Raw genomic sequence first — 24,619 nt, 5'->3', positions numbered from 1 at the left:
TTCAAATTAAATAAATGTATTATTGAAGTATATGCAACTATTTTTGGATATATGATTTTAACTCACTCTCGAGACTGACAGTCTCAATTTTATTGTTTTTTAGATTTGAGTTTGTTAGTCTTCCCACGGCTCTTATCAAGCAACCCTACTCTTTCATCATCGGGTGACGTGTTTGATTCGATTTTTCTGACTTGTAAAAATTTAGATTCTCTGCAGTAGAAAAAGTAGATATATCAGTTGCAATTTTCTGTAGTTTCGGATTTCGCCTAATTCTTCTGGAAGACCGAATTAATATGTAAAATTTAACAGTTAAGATAAATTGTGGCATCAGTAAAATGAGATGAGATTTAATTGAGTTAGCGAGTGTCAGGCTTACTACGGAATTCAGTGACCTTACGCCTACCTATTCCCTAGTGCCGGTCATGGGCCCAAAGATAGAATCGTGACATTATGATGCAAGAATTGTTGTATAATAGGTTTGATTAAGTTATTATCTTTGAGAATTGGTAATTTCTTAGTTAGATACATGTTAATTACTTGAAAGAGAATTGATTTATCTTGAGAGCAATTATATTTGAGAATGAATTTTTAAAATTGATATCTATAATTTATTTCGAAATTCGAATCTCTAGACTTCTAAAATCTGATATTCTGTTTTTAATTATTTTATTAATTATTTTATAATTTTTTCTTATAAAATCTTTTAAAAATTATTTTACATATTTCTTAAACAATGATTAGATATTATCCTCGTGGGATCCACCTTAATTTCATAATCCTACACTGCAGTTAGTCGATGCACTTAGAGATGAAGAATAACACGATCAACCTTTATCAATCATCTTCCACCGAGTCATCCATCTTGAAGAGCACTACAATTGAAGAATCCATTAAAGGTAAATTAGATTTGATAGAATATAAATAGGCATTCAAGAAAAATTATATTATGAGCATTACTCTCGCATTTGTTTTATGCCAAAAATTTGTTCCACAAAATTACTCATGAACTCCGGGTAAATGCAGTAAAGTGTTTCTTGTAATTTCTTGCAGTCGAAGTGTTCTTCCCCTTCCTAAATGACAAAAATCATTTTTTATCAGCCATTTTACAGTTAATAAAACAAGTGATAGTCTCGGCCATACTTACTGTTGTTTTGGCATGATTGTATACGTCTCTCATGAAATATAACATTTTTAAAGCAGGAGTTCGAAGGTGGTCATAATTTCCTTTTCTTTTAACTTTTACAAGAAATGACCCAGGTGGAATCTTTTTATCCCAATTCTGAGTAATTTTCATCGGTACTCCTTGAGCTCCAACTTCTATCTCATATTTATGAGACTCTGCTTTCTTATGAGCCATTCTCATTTGTTCAACGTTTATCATCTCTTGCATTGACGTCCATAAGCATGGATGGAGACATAGAAATGCAGTGCTCATCCTAGGGCAAAAGATACCATATATAGTGAAAAATTAGTCAAGTGCTTCCAATTTACCCTTGAACGTATACATGCATATTGACACTTAACACCAATATTAACTTCTTGGCCTAAGCAGTCCATACAAGGTCAGAATTATCTTGGGGCTGGGGTGGCAGTAGCCCGACGTAGTTTGGAGAAAAAAAGAAGATTTATTTTTAAATCTGTCAATCTATTCTAATTCTGAAATTATTTAAGAAAAATATAACTAGAAAATACAACTTTCACTTGAAGTAATTTAGCACTTGTCATTATAAAAATATATTTAAATCTCACCGGGTTGTTTAGAATATCTAGTTACGCCATCAAGTCTACAACTTTTATAATTAGTTTTTTTTTTTTTTTTTTTTTTTACAAAATAAGGAGTTTATAATATTACAAATTCTTTTGAGATATATATCCTTACAATTTCGAGTTATATAAAAGTTGGATTTAAAAGTTGCCATGGACGGACTGATTAAATAATAAGTTAAAATCAGGGATAATCATCAAAAATAAGTTCATGAGAAACATTGATAAGGAAATGCAGACATATAAAGGATAATAAGTTAATCAGATGATACCCTTTTTCCAGCATATCCTTAAGATGGGCTACATCTTTGGGGATGGGTTGGTGTTGGAGAATTTCATCAATCAGATTTATCAAACCCTCCATGTCCTTTTTATATTGCCCATCGCCACAATCATAAGAACATAGTAACTTTACTTCCCACTTATACTCTGTAACACCATCAATTACGCCTAATTTTTCCTTCCAAGCAACAATGGTTTCCGTAGACAACGATCCATGTATCTTCTTTTTATCATGTAAACCCTTCAACTCCATCATAATGCATCTACATTATAATTATTATAATAAAAAAGTAAGTATTATTCTAAAAGAATAGAGATTTATTAACATGGTTTGCATATTCGTTCACTTTACCACAAAAGTCCACTAGCATCATACCTCAATATATCTTGTATGTCTTTTGCTAGACGATATTCCTCTACAGGTTCACCATTCAATGCCATTGTCATTTTGTCTACTCGTCTCAAATCATTTAAGACATCCTTCAATGTCTTCGACTTGGCCTGTATAAAATAAAATACTCTTCTGAACTGAGTTTAAAATAAAATCTTAAAAAATTGAATTTTTCAAGGACACTTTACTAGTTTTACTAATAAATAAAATTATGTTTAGAAATTATTTACTTGTTAATATTATATTAAATATTAAATTATTAAATAAAATTATATTATAATTTTTATAATAATAATTTGCACACGCAACATAACACGCGTACTAATTATTATTATAAGCACAAATGATGCATCTACTTATCACCATACGATTGTTATCACCCAATTTGAGGAAATAAAAATAGGGATAAGTAAAAAAAACTATAACGTGATTTTATTTATTTAACAACTTTTAGTATGTATTTTCTTCTCATTTAAAAAGAGGTACGTGATTATAAATCGTGATAAAAAAATGTATCTCCTCATTAAAAAATCTCGATTTGCAAGAATTTAGTCATCTTCACTTCGATAAACCATCATTATCACGTTATCCATATCTGATAATATTACTTAACAACTCGAAATGTCGTTATTTGACCATCAAATCAATCTCATCCTATCAATAACTTCTTAGATCGCTATTTGACGGTCAAACAACGAAATTAAGAATTGTTAAGCTCTAAATTTACATTATTAGATGTAGTAATATGATAATAATGAATAATCTGAATGAAAATGGCTAAATCTTTGTGAATCTAAATCTTTTAACAATAAAATATTTTTTTATTATTTTATTAGTGACCATATACATCTCCTTGTTTAAAAAAAACACATAATAAAAATTATAAAAAGTAAAATCACCTAGTATATTTTAATACTTATCCTAAAATAATAATAACAATAATATAGAATAAACACAAAAATGAAATGATGAACTAATGCAATACTATTATTAGTTGTGATGAGTAATTTAATGTGATAACTTCTAAAAGTTATAGAACAATAGAATTATCTCAAAAAAAAAAAAGATAAAATAAATACAAAATGAAATCGAATGATGAAGAACGCAATACTATTTTTAGCTGTGATGAGTAATTTAACGTGATACCTTTTAAAAGTTGTAAAACGATAAAATTATACGATATCTTTTTATATTTATCCCAAAAAGAAATAATAATAAGACAGAATAAACACAAAAAATGAAATGATGAAGAATGCATACTATTATTAGCTGTAATGAGTAATTTAATGCAATAACTTTATAATTATTTAGAAAAACAATCTGCGACCTTAAATTCATTTCATGAATTAAACTAATTGATATATCACTAAGATTATTATTCTTATCTTTTGAAAGAATAAGAGTAATTTTGTGAATCTTCCGTTAATTTATACACACACACGAAGGGGGAGAATCATATTGGAATTATATAAATTCTTCCCCTTCGTGTATATATATATAAGAAAAACAAATGTAAACTGAAATTTTGTAGTAAAACATAAATATATACAAGTGATGCTTGGTGCACAAAAGCAAAATCCTAACGATCAAAAGAAGCAAAATGCATTTTGGTTCCCAAAAGGATTGAATGTTGTATGAAGTAAGAAAGTAAAGACCAGGATACTCATTTCTTTCAGTATAATAGCCTTCGCTATATCAGATTCCACTTCCTGGAGCCCCTCCGGTGATTCCCCCATTATCAATTACGTATTTACTGAATCCCTGCAAATTGTATGCGGTTTCCATCAAGAGTGAAAGAAATAGATTGAGTGATTAAAAGAAAAAAACAGCGTTCTTATTCTTGCTTAAAAGAAAAACAGCGAGATGAACTTAAAACAGAAACATGAAAGATAGAAATTCTATAATTCCTTTGTGTATATACTCCAAATAATGAAATCTAATTAACCTAAAAAAATAAAATAAAAAGAAAGAATGAAAGAAAGAGAACAGGCAGGTATAATATATAACAGTTAATCCATTTCTTTTTAAAAGAAAAGCATAGAGAATTCAAACAGACCTTATTGAATAATGGAAATCGCTGGGAGTTGGAAAATCTCTGATAGCAGTTCATCACAAGAATTTACTTGCTAAAGACAGAGCTGCATTTTATATGTATTTCAAAAGAGACAACCCCTAGCTCTTCTTTTCCAAATCCAATTTTTTTATTATAGAAAAACATAATAATAACAGAGATTAAACCAGAAGAAAGAACTTCCTGGCTCTTGACGTTGACAGAATTGCCGCGTTCCTGATTATCATTCTCAAAGACTAGCTTAGAAATATTAGTTTAAGAGGTGGTTGATGGCAAGTGATAGAGGAACTATGTTAGGGTTAATTGCCCATTTGGTATCCAATCTTTATGCTTTGTTTCAAATTAGGTATCAAACTCCAATTTGTATCAATTTGATAACTAAACTTTGATTTTTATATCGATGATAAGTTCCTCATAAATTGAATTTCCGTTGTGTATGTGGCGACTGGAAAATAAGGTGGATATTTTTTTAGTGTACATATATCTAGAGTTAATTTAGAGTATTGCCGTGAAAGATTCTTATGGGTAGCAAAATACTATCTCAAAAGTTTTAATGCAATTGCATACTCAAGACTCGAACTTGAAACTTTACTTAAATTAGAAGAGAATTTTACCAAATCATTTACACATTTGGGTATTTGAAAGAGATTGAATAATATGATCAGCTACTGTGAGTGGTAAAAGATGTAAGTTGTGGGCTGTTGGGTTTAAATAATTTATGCAAAGTATTAGAAAAATAGAATGGGTAATTTTTAAAATTAGGATTAAAAGTAAAAAAAGATAGTGAGGTATGATTAGAATAGAAATAGAGTCCACTACTTAAATGACATTGATATTTAGTTACTTACCGTGTTATTTTTTTATCGCCACATATGCATAAAATTATAAGAAGTTAATGAATGGCTTACCGTTGATACAAGAATTAAAATTTAGTTATTAGATTGATGCTAAATTGAAGTTTGGTACCCAATTTGAAACAAAATGCAAACTTTGGATATTAAACCGGCAATTACCCATCTATGTTAATGAAAGTGATATTTTAAGAGATAACTAAGAAAATTTCTTAAGAATATAGCTGGTTAGTTTAGCAGAATGTTAGGTAGCAAGTAATGTAAGAATCTCCCTCTAATGATATTTTAAGAAAATTTTTGTCTAAATTTAGTGTAAATCCCATTTATACACCAAATTGATTAATGATTAATATATATATTTATTAATTTTAAATAATGTATCAATTATTTAATACCAAAATGTAAAATAATACATGTCACTAACCTATTTGTTGTGGCACATATACACCAAATCTAGATAAGAAATTCTTGATATTTTATATAAAAATAAGATTCATATAATCAAAAGAATTTTAGCACTCAATTTAAACAGTTATATATAAGAATAAAATTTATATTATAATAAACAATAATATTTTTAGGTCCCATATCAAAAAAATTTACCTATGCATAATTATAATTTTATGTAGATTATAAAATTAATTCTATGATATATTAAAGATTTAAAATGAAATAAAATATTTGTGTAAAATTGTCTGAGACCATGATTTATTCTTTAGAGTTTATTACCCCATCTTAGACTTTTAAGATAAACTTTACATATTATGAGAACTACAAATATAAATTTAGTCCTTTCGATTTAAAAATATATTCTATTTTTCTTCTTTGGTTCATCTCAAATTATAGTCCGTTTTTCTCTCTTAATTGTTAGTTGGGTAATTAATAGTCACAAACGAATTTCATCTATTAACATAAATTATTTCACCTAAAATTAAATTTCGACTGTTTTTCAAAATTGTAAAATTTCTATTAAATTTTTTTTTTTTTTTTAAGTTTCAATGTAATACTAGATTTTTTTATTTGAATCTCAATAGTTAAAAAATCATATAGCATAGCAACAATGGATGAGTTGGTAACTCCAACAAAATCAATGTGAATAGCTGACACTTAAAATATCTAACAAGAAATTTTAATAAAAATTAATGATAACAACTAAATTAGAATTATTTAAAATATATAATGAGATATATAAATTTTTCAAAGAATATTCAATAGCACTTTTTATTTTAAAGAGCATAATCTATAAAATAAAAAATATCTTAAAGATATTCAAATATAAAAAATAAAAAATTTGTAGTTTAAATTCAATTGACTTTTTATAGTATATTTTATATTTTACTTTTATTTTCATAAATATTATTACTTTTATTTTATTTTTTTAACTTTAGCTAATGAAAAATATTAACAAAATATATAAAATTTATATATATTAAATTCAAAATAAAGAGTGAAGTTTAACTCTCTAAATGTAAATTATAAACTCCTTTTTATATTTAAGAAATAAAACATACACTAAAATTATAATTTTTTAATAGAATTAATATATAAAGATACGTCGTTTTTGTAAAATTATCGTATAAATTGAACAATTATCATTGGACTAACTTATAGCTGAAGCATTGGACTATTTTCCCAGATATTATATTGTTTTGGCAAAGTTGACTTTCCAAACCTGAAAATGAAATTTATATTTGCAATAATTTTAGTCGCTGGCAGTGACTAATTCTAAGTTTTTAAGGTACGTGTACATTGAATAAAGGCAAGACTAAAAATATGAACACGCAGAATATTAATAATAACAATATTAAAAATTAAATAGTTCAACTAAAACCCAAAGATTAAAACAAACTACAATGTTGATTCTAACATTTTAACTGGTTTAATATTAATAAATACATATATATTGCCATCAGCCAAAAGAAATACGGTTGCGTGCAGTTAAAGAATTGACACCATGAAGGTATCTTATTATTTAGACTTTTACAAAGAGTAGATGTATTGTTATTTTAATAACGTTATTATTATTTATTATTTAAATTTTTATTATGTATTCTAAAATTAAAATAATATTTTAAATGGAGCATTCCTTGTTAAAAAATAACATTTGTTTCAATCTTTTTAGCTCTAAAACTAATAATTGTCATTATCCAAATCAAATTTTTAGTTCTATATATTAGAAATTGTGAGTACCAATGTAATTGAATTTTATTTAGAAATATTAAAATACCATAATTTCGACTTAAAATAATTCATTTAAAAGTTAAATTCATTCCATAATTTTTTATCTCATTTTATCATAATAAACGAATTTTTGAAAGATACTTTAATTTTATTTAATTGAAATTATATATATTAGTTATTAACAATTTTATCAACTTTAGTATATAATTATTTTATTAATCTCGTAGGGTTGTGTAGGTCACTGTCTAGTTTAATAATTAAAATAAATTTTTTGTAGGATTTGAATTAAACATAATGATGATAAAATCTGGTTGCCATAACCAATTTCATGAATTTAATGAGATAAACTTTCAAATAAATTTTTACTTATACCAAACACATTAAATATAAATTTAAATACATTTTCCATACAATTTAAAGAAATTTATTATATGAACCACAATATTAGTCTATCCCAATATATTAAAAGAAAATTATTGCCGTTGTGAATTACTGAAGTCAAAAATCAATTCTGATTTATCTAAATTATAAGATGGATACAATTTGCAAATCAGCCATAAAAGAAAATGTTTTTAATCAATAAAATAGATTAATTTCTTTTTCTTCTCTAAGAGAATTCATAAAATATTTTTTGAGTTAATTATAAAAAACATTACGATCGTATATTCGTTGAAGAATGAGCTGATGACTCATAAACAATGGCTTGGTTAAAAGAATCCATCGGAGCTGTAGCAAAGCGAGTTTTTATAGCGCAATTATCATTACTTATAGACTCAAACTTGGGTGATCTATGACCATAATGAAATTTGGAAAAAATAAAAGGGAGGTCTGAATCCACTAATGTTGAAGAATTAGCGGATGAGTTTTGATTAGGATAAAATGTCACTCCAACCTAAAGTTAGTTGGTTCTTTATTTATGACTTTTGTAATTTAAAATAAAGATTAAAAAGACTGTAATCTTGCTGACGGAGCACTACAGTTGATTGAGCACTCAATGCGGATGTCTAAGTTAGAATCTCACTTTCCTTAATTGCAAAAGAAATTACCAACTTTAATGCTTTTTAGAATCTTATTATAACTTTTTAATTTTATCAAAATTGATACATAAATTTAAATATTTAATTAACTAAAATTCAATTAAATTGAAATAAGTAGATAATCAATATGAAAGAATTAAAATTAAATTTTTTAATGATATAACATGCCATTTAGTTACAATAAAGAAGCTATGCTTTTAAATACAATAAAGTATAAAAAATAGTAAATAAAATAGGCAAATGATAATAATAACTTATTTTTAATTTCTAACTTAGTATATTGCTTAGAAAATCATAAACATGATCTTAGCATTAATATTGATTATTTACGATAAGGATAAAGTTCAAAAATTTAACCTGTGATTTGATATTTTTACACTTTATGGACATAAGTATTTTTTGTATCAAATTTTTAATATGTGTTTCTTTTTCTAATATCTTTTAGGTACATTCAATTTTTTTCTCATTTTTTATATTTTAAATATTAATAAAAATATAAATATTTAATAAAATAAGTATTTTTAATTAATTTAGCATCCAATTAGATATTTATGATCACAGTAAATTGTTAAAACATATATTTTTTAATTTTAATCGAATTTAAAAAATAATTTTTTAAATAAGATTTTAATATAATTATAAATTCTTTGATACATTATTAGATGCCACATTACTTATAAAATTATAAATTAGTAATAGTTCATAGTAAATACATGCAGTATTATATAAAGAATAATAAAAATATAAATATATATCTAAAAGATACTAAAAGAATAAAACACGTAGTACTTCTTTAATATAAAAAATATCTTCGTTTCTCACGTAAAAAAGCGTCAAACCACATCAAGTGTCCTTGGGTTTCTTTGACAAGCTAGGAAGACATGGATTGTGTGTGAGTTAAACCATTAGGACTCCACTGTGCAATGGCTCGAATGTGTTGTTCATCATTATCTAAAGTAGTTTTGTCCTCTTCCTTTTAACCTGCATATTACATTAAAAAGAAAAGGTAAATGAAGTAATAAATTATCTTTATGTTAATTACAGTGCACAAATATCCTTACTTCCAATTTAGAATCCTATTGTCCTTAGGTATATTCTGCATTTCTGAACCATGAGATCTTTTGTTATGTCCATTTTTCTCGTAAACACTGCATTTCATTGTCATACCCTTATTAGAAACCCTCTTGTTAATAGCTTTTCCACTCTCTAGCTTAACAGAATCTTTCCTTCTTGCCATCACTCTTCTACCCCATTTGCGCTTTGCAAACTTAGGAGGAATTATAAGAGGCAATGTACATTTCGACCATAATTCCCTTACATTCATTGGTTGAACATTTTATTTTAAGAGTTGTACCTTAGATAAATTGATTGTTTTACAGAAGAACTTGGTGCAACATCAGGTTGTTTTTGCAAGAAAAGGGTACCTCCCCATGGTAAATAGATCCTCATTATTCATTATTTGTCGTGTTCAATTGACGAGGTGCCAGTGGCATCACAGTTTGAGAGATAGCGAATTTCTACTCGGATCTTTATATTAGCAGTTTAATACATATTTAATTTTAAAATATTTATATTAAATATTTAGCAATATTTTTTATTTTTGTTATTTTATTAATATACAATACATAATTTATAGACATGATTTATATACATAATGGATTTTTTTCTTATTTAATTAGATTACTATATTATAGACATGATTAATATATATAATAGATTTCTTATTATTTAATTAGATCAACTGTGTTATATAATAAGTAATGATATAATATGTATATATACTGTAATTAATGATGGAAAGAAATATAATATATAATAAAGCAAAAATAATTAATAAATTGAATTTATATTAATTTGTTACTAAATATTAACTAGAGTTAGAATTATTAAATTTATTAAAAAATGAAATATACATATATATATATATATATATTATCCCAAAGTGCGAGTTTGTCAAATGTACTATGTACTGCAAGGTATGGGTTTTCCTTGTTTTTTTTTTTCCAAATCGAATCCCTCGTATATTTTTAGGGCGGGAAAGGAATCCTACTTCGGTAAGAGATTTTACCAAGGGCAGGACGCCTCCTTTGCCACGGGATCTCGCCTACTATCATTAATAAGTTTTTATTTTATTATAAAATTATAAATTAAATATTTCAAATTAAAAATAATCTTTTATTTGTTATATTAGAATCAACAATACTTTGAAATACTCTTTTATTGTTGCTCACTTACTTTGGCCCACCCATATTTTTAGGGTTTGGATGCCAATGGATTAAAGAAAATAGACTCAAAAAATAAGATATCAGAAGACATAGTCCTTTATTTTATGGCCCTATTATCTTATTCGGTTTTTACAATTCGTCTCCCAAACTCAACTTTAATTCAATTGGATTTCTCAATTTTACCGATTATTATTTTTAATCCTTTTTGTCACGGACGTTATGTGCGTGTGTTACACCATCTAAAAAGCGCCTAAATTCGAATATAATAATAATATTTAAAATATAAAATAATAGCTAAATGCATAAAAAGTCTCTTGAACTAGTTCAATTTTAGCAATTGGCCCCCCGAACTCAACTTTAATTCAATTAGACCTTTCAACCTTATGAGTTATTATTTTTAACCCCTTCAATCACAGACGTTATACACGTGTATTTTATGCCATCTAAAACAGGCTAAATATATAAATAGCCCTATGAATTTGTCTGGTTTTTTCAATGGCTTATCAAACTCAATTTTCATTCAATTAGACTTCTCAACTTTACGGATTGTTATTTTTAACCCTTTCACTAACGGTAGTAATAAAAAATTAGTATTCTCATGAAGAACATTATTTATAATAGATAAAATACATAATTGAGCTCTTGAATTTGTCATATTTGTGTAATTGGCCTCCTAAACTTAACTTTGCTTCAATTGGGCATATGAACTTCACGATTTGTTATATTTAAACCCTTCACAAATTGAAGTTAAGTGCATTGGATTAACCTCTTGTGAAGATCAATAGGCTTTATTAGATAATAAGGCTTTACTGGAGTATTGGCACTTATCTTGGGATAAGCAATTTTAATAATCTGGCTAGTTTCTTCGAAAAACATGCTTTCAAGGTTATTAATAATCCTTTCTTTCCTTTCAGATTCCTCCGACTCTTATCCATTGGCTCAATACTTTCCATCGAAACGTTTGCAGAAGGCGGCTTGGAATAGAATACCTTGAAGCCGAATTTTTCTAATGGTTGCCCTAATAGATCTTTGCATTTATTTAAAGAAGCAATACTCTTACCATGATTTTTTATTCCTAGTGATGAGAGGCTTTTGATTAATTCTTCTTCCATTTTAGTTTTTTCGTCTCTTGTTAGTTTTATATCTAACTTAGATGTATCCATAGGTTTAAACAATATCTTCTTTTCATAAGGGATGGAAGAAGATTCTTGTTTCAGAATGTAATCCATTTTTTACTTTAAGCCGGCTACTTTTAACTCTATTTTATGACATTACTTCCCGATCGTGTATAACTATGAAAAAATTATTTTGTTGGACTATAGCTTCTAAATTCCCTCCTTTATAAGGAGAACATATAACTTCCTTTTGGTTATTTATTTTGCAGAAGAGTTCTGTTTGAGGGGGATGAACACTCTTAATAAGTTTTCCTTTAATCGTAAAATATTTTGATAAACAGTTTCTAGAGTATTAAGAATTTGTTTATCTAAAAAATCTGGATAACACTTTCCTAGCAATTTACAATAAGATTGAAGGAATTCTTAGAATTCTTTGACTCCTTCTTTAGCCTCATAAAGCTGGTATTTTCTTTTCCATACCTTTTGATCTTTAATCTTGAGATATGTAGTATACCATTTATTAAATGGTTCCTCTTTATGGGTTAAAACCACTAGATTTAAACGATCCATATTAGTGATACTATCTCTTTCATATCCCATATTTGATGGTGTAGGACTTTCTGGTCTTTCATCCCTAAATTGAGGATGACCCACATTTTCTTCAATTCTTTGAAATCCTAGTAATAAATGTGTCATTCTTAAAGGCACATTGATATCATAACAAGATGTTCTGGGAGGTAAGTAAGAGAAATAAGACCTCATGTCTGGGTAAAAAATAACCGATCTACTTCTTGAAAATGTAATTTCAACATTTCCATCTTTATGTTCTATTTTCTATTGGATAGACCTTCAATCGTCCTTTTGGCTGGGAAAACCTCTTCTAATACCCATCTTTTTGGTAGATTAACCTCATTCTAGGAGACTACCTTTGGAACCATAAGATTTCCTTTTGATAGATTAGTAAAAAAACAAAGTCATTGTTCCTTTAGGATTAAGGAACTTTATGGATGAATCCTTTAAATTAGGGACCACCATATTCATAGCCTTATAATGAATTCTATAAATAAGAATAACATTTTCTGATCCAGGTAGCATATCATAATCGGTGGTTTTAATATCAAGGCTTAATACACATAATAAATTTGGATCAGAAAGTGAGTGAAATTTGGATATCAAGAGGAATAAACTAGGCCATTACATAAGGTTAATTCTCGTAGAGTCGTGAAATTGATTATGCTTTTTATCTCATACATATATCATTACTGAGGTATTTAACCCTAATCTTAGCTTTAAAGCAACATGCACCATTCTTACATGAAGAAACTCATACTTTTCTTGATGCTTTGCTAACAGGTTTTGGGATAATAAACTAAAGGAACTAAATACCTCATGAATAAGAACAACTTATTCTATAGTTTTAATCATATAATCAGATGTAAATATAAATTGATTATTTGACTTATAAATCGAGAAAGAATTTATTGGAGGAAATTTCCAATTCTGAAGATTTTGTGCAATATTTTCTAATAACAATATCTCCTTATTCTTTGATTTCCTTTTAACTTCACTAGCACTGGCTGAGCTATTAGTAGAATTACCAAAACTCTCAAATATTTTATCCATGACCAAATTCAAGATCACTGTCAACGATTTACTCCTTCTAAGTCCAGACACGCCTACCTTGGCTTACAAGGACACAAATGAAAACACGACTTAAGATTTCACTTGAATTTAATCACAATAAAACACTCAATGGTAAGGCTTTGATACCAATAGAGGAAGCTTAATGCATACCATGTTTCATACCATGCTAAAAGAAGTGCTCAATCAAGATCTTATAAGTCTTATAAATCCCAAAATACCCCCATTAAATCGCTCTCATGTACTTTTTTAACAAGTAAATCACATAAATAACAAGAAGGAACATATAAAAAGTTCTTTTTAAACAAGTATCCATAAAACATATAAAACTCATTAATGGAAACCCCACTAATACAAGCATCATAAACTTTACTAAAGTCATTATCACGTGAATATAACTCCTTAATAAACTGAAAACCCAATAACTTAGAATCAAGAGTCTTAAGTAAGGTATACCTGTGAAACAATGCATCGACCACAATGTTTTCTTTACCTTGCTTATTCTTAATCACCTATAGAAAGGTCTCAATGAACTTTATCCACTTAGCATGCCTTTGATGTAGCTTGTCTTGGCTCTTAAGTTCTTTAAACTTTCATAATAAGTGTGTATGACAAACTCCTTAGGCCATAAGAAGTGTTGCTAAGTTGCAAATATCGAACCAAGGTAAACAACTCTTTGTCATATGTGGGATACTTTAATTCTACTCCATTTAGGCCAATAGAGGAAGCTAAAGCAAAGAATGTAAGAAAGTCATTGGGTCTCAGGAATTATTCTTTCTAAAGCAGTTATTAAACTGTTTAATTAAAAAAATTGATTTCGTATTTCGTTTAGATTAAATAATCTTCTAGGTTATTACAATTATAATTGTACAAAAATCTTTATTATTGGACTAGTTCAACTCTTGATTGAATTAGGCTTTCTTTGTTTCCTAATCAATTAATCCAAGCTTCTCAACAAATTTTTCTATAACTGTAAGCATGAAGAATGTATAAGAGAATGAGATAACAAACTATTGTTATTATTTAGCACAACAACTGGCTACAAGTTCGAGCAAGAAAAGATACAATCGATTACAAGCTTAAACGAGCAAGAGTACACTAACAAACTACTTAAAAATATTCAAACTGAGAAACACCCATAAACACTTCACACTCTTGCAAACTTATTTTTGGAGAAACTCACAAACACTCAAATTTTTAGACAGAGTTTAGAGCTATTTTTAAACCTTTTCTTCGACCTGCTTTGCAACCCCTTCCTAGATTTTTATAGAATCCCTTCAGAATTTTTAACATCATTGCTTACATAAGCAAACTAAATCATATCTGACAAATATCATAATTATAAGAGTCTTGAGAATCTATTATTGGTAACGCGTCAACTGATATGTTATCTTCATCATCAAATTCCTCTGAGCTGTTCTTGTCTTTTAACCTGTCGTGTCTCTCGCATGACCTTGTTCTTGAGGATATAGTTTCTTTCTTATCTATTAGAGCTGTCATAAATTGTTGTTTCATTTCATCTTTTGAAATATTTTCAAAACAATCTTTGAACAAATTTTTTAAATTTGTTGTGTTTAGATGTCTAGGGATAGGTTGGGATAATGAGGCCTGCAATAAGGTCTTCTTTTTAAAATTAATTATTCTGTTTATTAAATAAACCGAGAAGGATGGAAAAAAATCAAATTTATCCCACCATTTGATTAATACTCTTCTTGTTAACCAATGGACCTTTTTTCTATAGTTTCATCAAATTTAGGGATTCTTTTTCCAAGTATGTGCCTTTCCCATCTTATAATCCATGGGATTTATAGAAGATAGTAAAGGAATGACGATGGCTCCTATGATTTTTATTTTCAAAAATAAGCTACTCTTAAATAGTTCTAACTTTATTTGAAAATATAATAGAAAATAATCCCAGTTAAAAAACTATTCAATAAACCAAGTGGGTAGGGCATTATGCCCTTCCAATTGAAATTGAGTCCACGAGCTAATCTTGCATTACTTGTTATCATATAATAAGGCTCTTGATCAAGCTCTTATATAACCGAAGTAATTAAAATATCTAATATGAGAGGAAAATTTTAATTCTTCGATTGCAAAAGGACTTTTTCCCCATTTTTTCAAGGTGATAACCCTTTTTATAATAAACTTACTATAGGTAAGATCTCCTTCATATCGTTATGTAGCATAAAAGATAACAGAACTAGTTTCTCCTAAAATTTACTGATAATAATCATAAGCTTTATGAGTTATAGAGAATGCTTAATATATATTTATGTTATTTCATAAAGTTGTAAACCTGCATGCTTAGCATCAATTTCTAATAAAAATTCATTGGTAATAGGAATATATGGATATTTTCTTTCTTCATTACTACTTTAATGTTAATTTTATAATCATCTTCTCTAAAATGATCTGTTGGTACTAAATCACTAACGATAGTCTCATAAGACATTTTTGGAACTTTACCCTTTGAACTCATTCCTTATAAGAAATTCTCTTGTTAGAAAATTAGGTAAAGAGTTAGCACTTCTATTAATTCTATATCAAAATCCAAAAAAGATAGTATGGCCTGCCATCTATCAAAAATTTACTTTGATGTTATACTTTTACATCTGCTAGTAGAATGCCTTTGGCAGATTTACAATCTATCCTAATAAGGGATATTTGGTTTAATACATCAAACTAAAATTTCTTGACACATAGAACAACTGACATAATTTCTTTTTTGACAGTAGAGTAATTTATTATAGTTCATGTCCAAATATCGGAAGTAAATTTAACTAATTGCTCTTTACCTTATATCCTTTACTTAAGGATACTCTTATAACCCTTTTCAGATGCATTTGTTTTGACAATTTTAAAGGCTTCAAGGTGTGGAATTGCTAGATATGGAAGCTCTTAAGCTTTTAATCTAATCTTTTGAACAGCTAAAGTATTGGCCTCCATCCATTCAGGAGGGTACTTTTTAGCCTTTCGAATAAAGTTTTAGCATCTTTAGCTAAATCATCTATAAAAATCTGCAATATAGTTAAGACTCCCTAAGATCTTTGTAATTGAGTCTTTCCCTTATTTCATTAGAGAATTTGTTAGCAAATTCTATTGCTCTATTTATAGGGATAATAAGTATCGCTTTCTATGTGATGTCCTAGAAACCTAATTCTAGTTTGGCACGTCTTTATCATTTTTATTGGCACTACTACTAAACGAGCTTTCTTAATAATCTTAATAAAGATTTTAAGATGTTTAAAGTGTTGGTCTATACTGGTTTATCATTTCAGTTTTAACTGCTCCAAGAATTTGCACTTTAAACATCTTATGTTTCTTTATTAAGATTATTAAGATAGTTGGTCTAGTAGTGTCAGCAAAAAAGATAAAGTTATGTCAAACTAGGATAGGTTTCTAGGACATCACATAGAAAATGATACTATTATCCTTATATATAGAGCAATACAATTTGCTGACAAATTCTCAAATAAAATAAGGGAGAAGACTCAACTATAAAGATTTTCAGGGAGTTTTAACTATATTGCAGATTTTTATAAAGATTTATCTAAAGATGCTAAATCTTTATCTGAAATGCTAAAACATAACCCTCCTGAATGGATGAAGGCCCATACTTTAGTTGTTCAAAAGATTAAATTATAAACTAAAGAGCTTCCATGTCTGGCAATTCCACACCCTGAAGCCTTTAAAACTGTCGAAACATATGCATCTACAAAGGGTTACAGGGGTATCCTTAAGCAAATGACTCAAAATAAAGAGCAATTAGTTAGATTTACTTTAAATATTTGGACAGGACCTAGAGTAAATTACTCTATCGTCAAAAAAGAAATTCTCTCAATCATCTTACGTGTCAAAAATTTGAGTCTGATCTATTAAACTAAAAATTTCTTATCAGGATAGACTGTAAATCTGCCAAAGACATTCTACTAAAAGATATTAAAAATATAGGATCAAAGCAAATTCTCGCTAAATGGTAGGCCATACTATCTGTTTTTTATTTTAATATAGAATTTATTAATGGAAGTGCTAACTTCTACTTGATTTTCTAACAAGAAAATTTCTTATAGAGAATAAGTTCAAAGGGTAAAGCTCTAGCAATCCCGTCCAAAAGGTCTAATGAGACTACCATCAATGATTTTATACGAACAAATCGTCTTAGAAAAGATAATTATAAAATTAGCATTAAAGCAATAATGGAGGAAGAAAACTTATATCCATATTCCCATTACCAATAAATTTTTATTAGTAATTGATGTTAAACATGCATGTTCACAACCTTATGAAGCAATGGAAATATATACTAAATATTTCTCTATAACTCATAAAGCTTATAATTATTATCAGGGTATTTTTGGAGAAACTGGTTCCATTATCTTTTTTGCTACAAAACAATCTGGAGAAAACCCTGCCTATAGTTAGTTTATTATAAAAAAGGTTATTACATTGAAAGAATGGGAAAAAAGTCATCTTGCAACCAAAAAATTAAAGTTTTCATTTCATATTAGAAATTTATTTACTTTGATTATATGAGAGCTTAGTCAGGAGCCTTATTATATGATAATAGGCAACACAAGTTTAGCTGGTGGACTAAGTTTCAATTGAAAGGTCACAATATCCTGCATATTTATTTTATTGAATGGTTTTTTGTTAAATTGGGGATTATTTCCTATAATATTCCTAAATGAAGTTAGAACTATTTACGAGCAGTTTATTTTTAAAAATAAAAATCATAAGAATCATAGTTTCTCCTTTACTATTTTCTATAAAACCCCATGGGTTATGAAATGGGAGTAGCAAATACTTGGGAAAAGAAAACCTAAATTTGATAAAACTACAAAAAATATTCCATGGTTAGCAAAAAGAGTATTAATCAAATGATGGAATAAATTTAATTTTTTCGCATCATCCTCGGTTTATTCAGCAAAGGGAATAATTACTTTTGAAAAGAAGAGCTTATCGTAGGCCTACTCATCCCTCCCTATCATTGGACAGCTAAGCACATCAGATTTAAAAAAACCTATTTAATGATCTTTTTGAAAATTTTATGAAAGATGAAATAAAGCAACACTTTATGGCAGCTCTGATAGATAAGGAGGAATCTATGTCCTCAAGAAAGAGATAGCGTGAGAGGCACAACAAGCTAAAAGACAAGGACAGCTTAGAGGAACTGATGATGAAGATAACATGTGAGTTGATGCGTTATCAACAATAAATTCTCAAGACCCTAACGGTTATGATATCTAAAATATTCTGTCAGACATAATTTAGTTTGCTTATGTAAGCAATTACGTCAAAATATTTTCAAGAGACTCTAAAAAAACCTGGGGGAAGTAAGTCGGGAAGCAAGTAAAAGAAAAAGGTTGAAAATAGCTACTGAGCTCTCTCTAAAAAAAGCTGAGTGTTTGTGACTAAAAATAATTTTATAAAAGAGTGAAATGTTTATAAGTGTTTCAATGTGAATATTTTTAAGCAGTAGTTAATCAATGTGCTCTTGCTTGTTCAAACTTGTAACCGGTTGTGTCCTTTTTTGCTCAAACCTGTAGCTAGTTATTCTGCTAAACAATAACATACTAAGTTTACTATCCTATTCTCTTATACATTCTTCATGTTTACCGTTATAGAAAAGCTTATTGAAAAGCTTGCATTAATTGAATGGAGAGACAAAAAAAAGCCTAATTTAATTAAAAGGTGAATTAATCCAACAAATTTTTTTTGTATAATATTATAATAATCCAGAAAATTATTTACATATAAAGGAAATAGAAAATCAGTTTTTTATATTAAACATTTTAATAACTGCTTTAGAAAGAATAATTCTTGAGACCCAATGATTTTCTTACACTCTTTGCGTAAGCTTCCTATATTGGTATCAGAACCTTACTATCGAGTATCTTATTGTGATTAAATGCAAGTGAAACCTTAAGTCGCATTTCCATTATTGTCCTTCTAAGCCAAGGTAGGTGTGTCTGAATTTAGGAGTAAATCATTGACAGTGATCTTGAATTTGGTCATGGATAAAATATTCTAAAGTTATTGTAATTTTGCTAATGGCTCAACCGGTGTTAATGAGGTTAAAAGTAAATCAAAGAATAAGGAAATATTATTATTAGTGAGAAGTTAAATGGAGCAACATTGAAGTATCCCACATATGACAAAGAGTTGTTTGCCTTGGTTCGATCTTTGCAAACTTGGAACAACTACTTATAGGAGTTTGTCATACACACCCATATGAGAGTTCAAAGAACTTAATGAGCTAAGACAAGCTATACCGAAGGCATGCTAAGTGGATAAAGTTCATTGAGACCTTTCCATATATGATTAAGTATAAGCAAGGTAAAAAAGAAATTGTGGTTGATGCATTGTCTCGCAAGTATAGCTTACTTAATACTCTAGATTCTAAGTTATTGAATTTTGAGTTTATTAAGGAATTATATTCACATGATAATGACTTTGGTAAAGTTTATGATGCTTGTACTAGTGGGGTTGCCATTAATGAGTTTTATATATTTGATGGGTACATGTTTAAAAGAACCATTTATATGTTCCTTCTTGTTCTTTGTGTGATCTAAAGAAGCATACGGGGACAATTTAATGGGGGCATTTTAAGATTCATAAGACTTATGAGATCTTAATTGAGCACTTCTTTTAGCTTAGTATGAAACTTGATGTACATTAAGCTTCCTCTATTGGTATCAAAGCCTTACCATTGAGTGTTTTATTTTGATTGAATTCAAATGAAACCTTAAGTCGCGTTTCAATTATTGTCCTTGTAAGCCAAGGTAAGCATGTCTGAACCTAGGAGTAAATTGTTGACAGTGATCTTGAATTTAGTCATAGATAAAATATTTGAGAGTTTTGATAATTTTACTAATAACTCAGTCAGTGCTACTAAAGTTAAAAAAAAATTAAAGAATAAAGAAATATTATTACTAGAAAATATTGAGTAAAATCTTCAGAATTGGAAACTTCCTCTAATAAATTCTTCCTTCATTTATAAGTCGAATAATCAATTTATATTTAAATCTATTAATGTTATTAAAACTATAGAACAAGCTATTCATATTCATGAGAAATTTAGTTCCTTTAATTTTTTCCAAAACCTATTAGCAAATCATAAAGAAAAATACAAGTTTCTTCATGTAGGAATAATGTAGGTTGCTTTAAAATCAGCCACTAAATTAGGGTTAAATATCTTAGTAATAATATGTGTACGAGATAAAAGGCATAATAAATTTCATGACTGTCTTGTAGGAGCAGCATAATCAACCTTATGTGATGCTCCGGTTTATTTCTCTTGCTTCCAAATTTCACTCTCTCCATTTCTGACCCAAATTTATTATGTGCATAAAGCCTTGATATTAAAACCACATGTTATGATATGCTACCTAGATTAGAAAATTGGGTAAAGTTCAAGAATCTACCCTACGATGTGGCGCTTTTACACTTAAGGGACAGAAGTATTTTTTGTATCAAAAGAGTAACGTGTGTTTTATTTTTTAAGCATTTTTAAGTACATCTAATGTTTTTCTCATTTTTTAGCTTGTAAATATTAATAGAAATATAAATTTTTAATAACACAAGTAATTTTAAGTAATTAAGCATCCAATTAGATATTTTATAATCATAATAAATTGTTAAAACATAATTTTTTTTAATTTTAATCAAATTTAAGAAATAATTTATTAAATAAAATTCTAATATATTTATGAATTCTATGATACATCGTTAGATGTCACATTGCTTATAAAATCATAATTTAGTAATGGCTCATATTATATACATGCAAAACTATATAAAAGATAATAAAAATATAAATCTTTACCTAAAAGATGCTAAGAAAATAAAGCACGTGGTACTCCTTTGATATGAAAAATATCTCCCTCTCAAGTCTATCTAGGAAATAATAGAATATGAAGATGCAAATGTTGAAATTGCATTTTCAATAAATAGATTGGTTATTTTTCACCCAGACATGAGGTCTTATTCTTCTTACTTATCTCCCAGAACATATTGTTCTAACATCAATGTACGCCTTCAAGAAGGACACCTTCCTTACTAGGAATTCAAAGAAGTGAAGAAAATATGAGTCATCCTTAATGTTCTCCTTATAAAGGAGGAGCAAATTTAGACACTATAGTACAACAAAATTATTTTTCCAATTTATCGTTGTACACGATTGGAAAGCAATTTGATAGAATAGAATCTAAAGTAGTCGGCTTAAAGTCGACAATGGATCACATACCGGAACAAGAATCCTCTTTCACCCCTTATGAAAAGAAGATATTGTTTAAACCTATAGATACATCTAAATAAGATAAAACTAGCAAGAGATGAAAAGGCTGAAATGGTATAAGAGTTAATCAAAAGACTCTCATCGCTAAGAATAAAAAATTATGGTAAGAGTATTTCTCCTTTTAATAATTGCAAGATCTATTAGGTTAGCCATCAAGAAAATTTGATTTCAAGGTATTCTATTGCAAGCCACCCTCTATTAACATTCCGATTAAAAGCATTGAGTCAGCGAGATGGGAGTCAGAAGAATTAAACTTAGAATAATCTCAAAAGGAAGAGAGGTTTATTAATAACCTTGAAAGCATGTTCTCCTAGGAAACTAGCCAGATTAATAAAATTGTTTATCCTAAGATAAGTGTAAGTATTCCAATAATGCCTTATTATCCAAGGTCGTGTTGTATTGATCTTAATTTGAAGATAATTCCTTTAATTTTATTTTATATTGATAGTACATCTATAGTTGAATGGAACATAGATGGACTATCTGAATGCATTACATGACCATGTATGCAAACGCTTCAAGGGTTCGAGGAAATTCTGATGACACCATAGCTAAAGCTATTATTATGAGATTTCTAAGCCAACTTAAAGGATGGTGGGATTTTATTTATCGCAAGAAGTGAAGATGAAAATTCTCATAGCAGTTAAAACTGAAATGACTACCATTTAAAACACTGGAGGACAACCAATTATGCAGCAAAGATCGGTTTCTGACGCAGTTAATACCCTATTATACACTATAGGGATTCATTTTATAGGACCCACTAGTGCTTACTTAGATAAATCACATAAATAGCTCATAAACTTAAGATGCCCCCATTTATCTCATTTCAAATGGTACAAAGATGTGCTCTCTACGGCCTTCACCAAAAAAGACAATCATAATGATTTTTAGAAAGAAAAGTTTTTATCAGGATCATCGCCCTTATTTGCAAAAAGGGTAAGGACAATGATTAAAAATAAGCATGATGGTGTAATCCCATGCAATATTTATATATATATATATATGGAGATTTAGCATTAGAAGTAGTAGTTAAGGTAATCTCGTTATGTAACGACATGAAAATTCATAATCAACAGAAAAAGACAAGGCCACTACCAAAAGATTGCTAAATGATTTTTGTGAGCAAAAAGGATATCAGCCTTTGTTTTCTAACAAGAAAAAAATGCAAGCAAAAGATAATTATTATTATCCAAAAAAAAGAAAACCTTATAAAAATTATAACGTTAAGAAGCAAACTCATAAAGCTGCACAAAATTAGTTTGTTACAAACATGGAAAACCAAGTCATTATGCCAACAAGTGTAAATAAAACAACAGATTCAAGCCTTATCTATAGATGGACTTAAAAAGTCTTTAACCAATCTATTTATTGCTAAAATAAACTCAGAGAAGGAAGATTGTGAAAAGAATGTTGTCGGTGATTACTCATAAATGGAACACTTATATCATAGTGGTAGTCAACAAGCAATTCATCTTCCATACAATTGAGTTGGTTGATTCAGAAGCTGACTAATTGCATTCATGAAGGAATAGTTCCATCCAAGTATTTCTCTAGAACAATATAAGAACTAAATACAGTAGTTGGATCAAGACTAGGAATTAAGTATACATATTAAATGTTGATATATGCAATAAAGGGGTTTATTTTCAGGTAATATTGGAAAACCCTTTTTTGCATATGCTAATACTCGATAAAAGAAATTTTTGAAAAGGAAATAGCATCCTAAAAGGAAGAAAGAATAATTTATTTTTATTTTATTTTTAGTCCAACACTAAAAGAAATTGAATTTATTCAAGGCAAAAGAACGATTCTTATCTTCTTTAATTAAGGAAGTTAATAAGAAGAAAATAGAAGGGCAATTATTGTTGCCAGCAATAAAAGAAAATAATTGAAATTATTCAGCAAGAGATGACTGCTGAAATATGTTCTGAGATGCCTAATACCTTTTGAGATAGGCAGAAACATGTGGTCACTCTACCATATGAACCTAATTTTAATAAAAAAAAAATTCCACCAAGGTAAGACCCATTGCAATGGGGCCCAAGCATCTAGAAATATGCAAAAAAATCATTAGTTTGAAACCAAAGGACTTATTAGAAAAAGTCATATTCTATGGAGTTGCCCAACATTTTATGTTGAATTAGAAAGAAGGGTTCCTAGATAGTTATTAGTTATAAACCATTAAACAAAGAATTATAGGGGTGAGATATCCTCTATATCCACTAGACACTAGTTACAATCATAGTTAATAATATCACAACTCCGAATCTAGATTTCATCACCTAAAAATGCTAGGAGAAACTCATTTTTATGCCACCATAGAGTCCTTATATGCTTTTATTATTCCACTTCACCAACTCTCTAAAACATCTCTAGAAGCTTGGACCATCCTTTCAAACACCCATGCACGATCATCTCATGGACACATCAAACAAATCAAGGATCAAAGCAAACATGTCATAAACGGAATTCAAACCATTTGTATATATGTTGTGCATCAAAAACCGACCTGACCAACTAGTCATCATAGGCAACCTAATGGATAATGAGGATCTAATTCAAAAGATCCTTGATGATTTAAATGATGACTATAAATCCATTGTAGGCCCAATCTATGGTCACGATACAACTATCTTTTTTGACGAGCTCTATGAAAATTAATAAATAAAAATTTACCATTGATGCAGTCCTAACCATCGTCACCCCTTCTTGCAAAAACCAACTCAACATCAAAATGCAACTCCTGATGTCCACCTTCA

General features: G+C 28.3%; 1 protein-coding gene across 2 annotated transcripts; it reads right to left on the bottom strand.

Moving 5' to 3' along the window:
* Positions 1 to 669: 669 nt before the first annotated feature.
* Positions 670 to 4,711, bottom strand: LOC112536524. Of its 2 annotated transcripts, XM_025159300.2 has the most exons (7): positions 4,494 to 4,711; positions 4,093 to 4,198; positions 2,423 to 2,547; positions 2,037 to 2,309; positions 1,145 to 1,436; positions 958 to 1,070; positions 671 to 872 (listed from the first exon to the last, which is right to left on the bottom strand). In XM_025159300.2, the coding sequence occupies exons 2-7, from the start codon at positions 4,171 to 4,173 to the stop codon at positions 854 to 856; spliced, it is 903 nt and encodes a 300-aa protein (XP_025015068.1). In that variant the 5' UTR covers positions 4,174 to 4,198; positions 4,494 to 4,711; the 3' UTR covers positions 671 to 853. The 2 variants fall into 2 exon arrangements, with proteins under 2 accessions (XP_048235029.1, XP_025015068.1); XM_048379072.1 differs by having other exon boundaries at positions 670 to 872; positions 4,093 to 4,711.
* Between the last annotated feature and the right edge of the window lie 19,908 nt (positions 4,712 to 24,619).

This window comes from Ricinus communis, chromosome 9 (genome assembly GCF_019578655.1).
Source record: "Ricinus communis isolate WT05 ecotype wild-type chromosome 9, ASM1957865v1, whole genome shotgun sequence".
Lineage (NCBI taxonomy): Eukaryota > Viridiplantae > Streptophyta > Magnoliopsida > Malpighiales > Euphorbiaceae > Ricinus > Ricinus communis.
The sequence above is the reverse complement of the archived record's forward strand: the minus strand, read 5'-3'. Positions and strand labels throughout refer to the sequence as shown.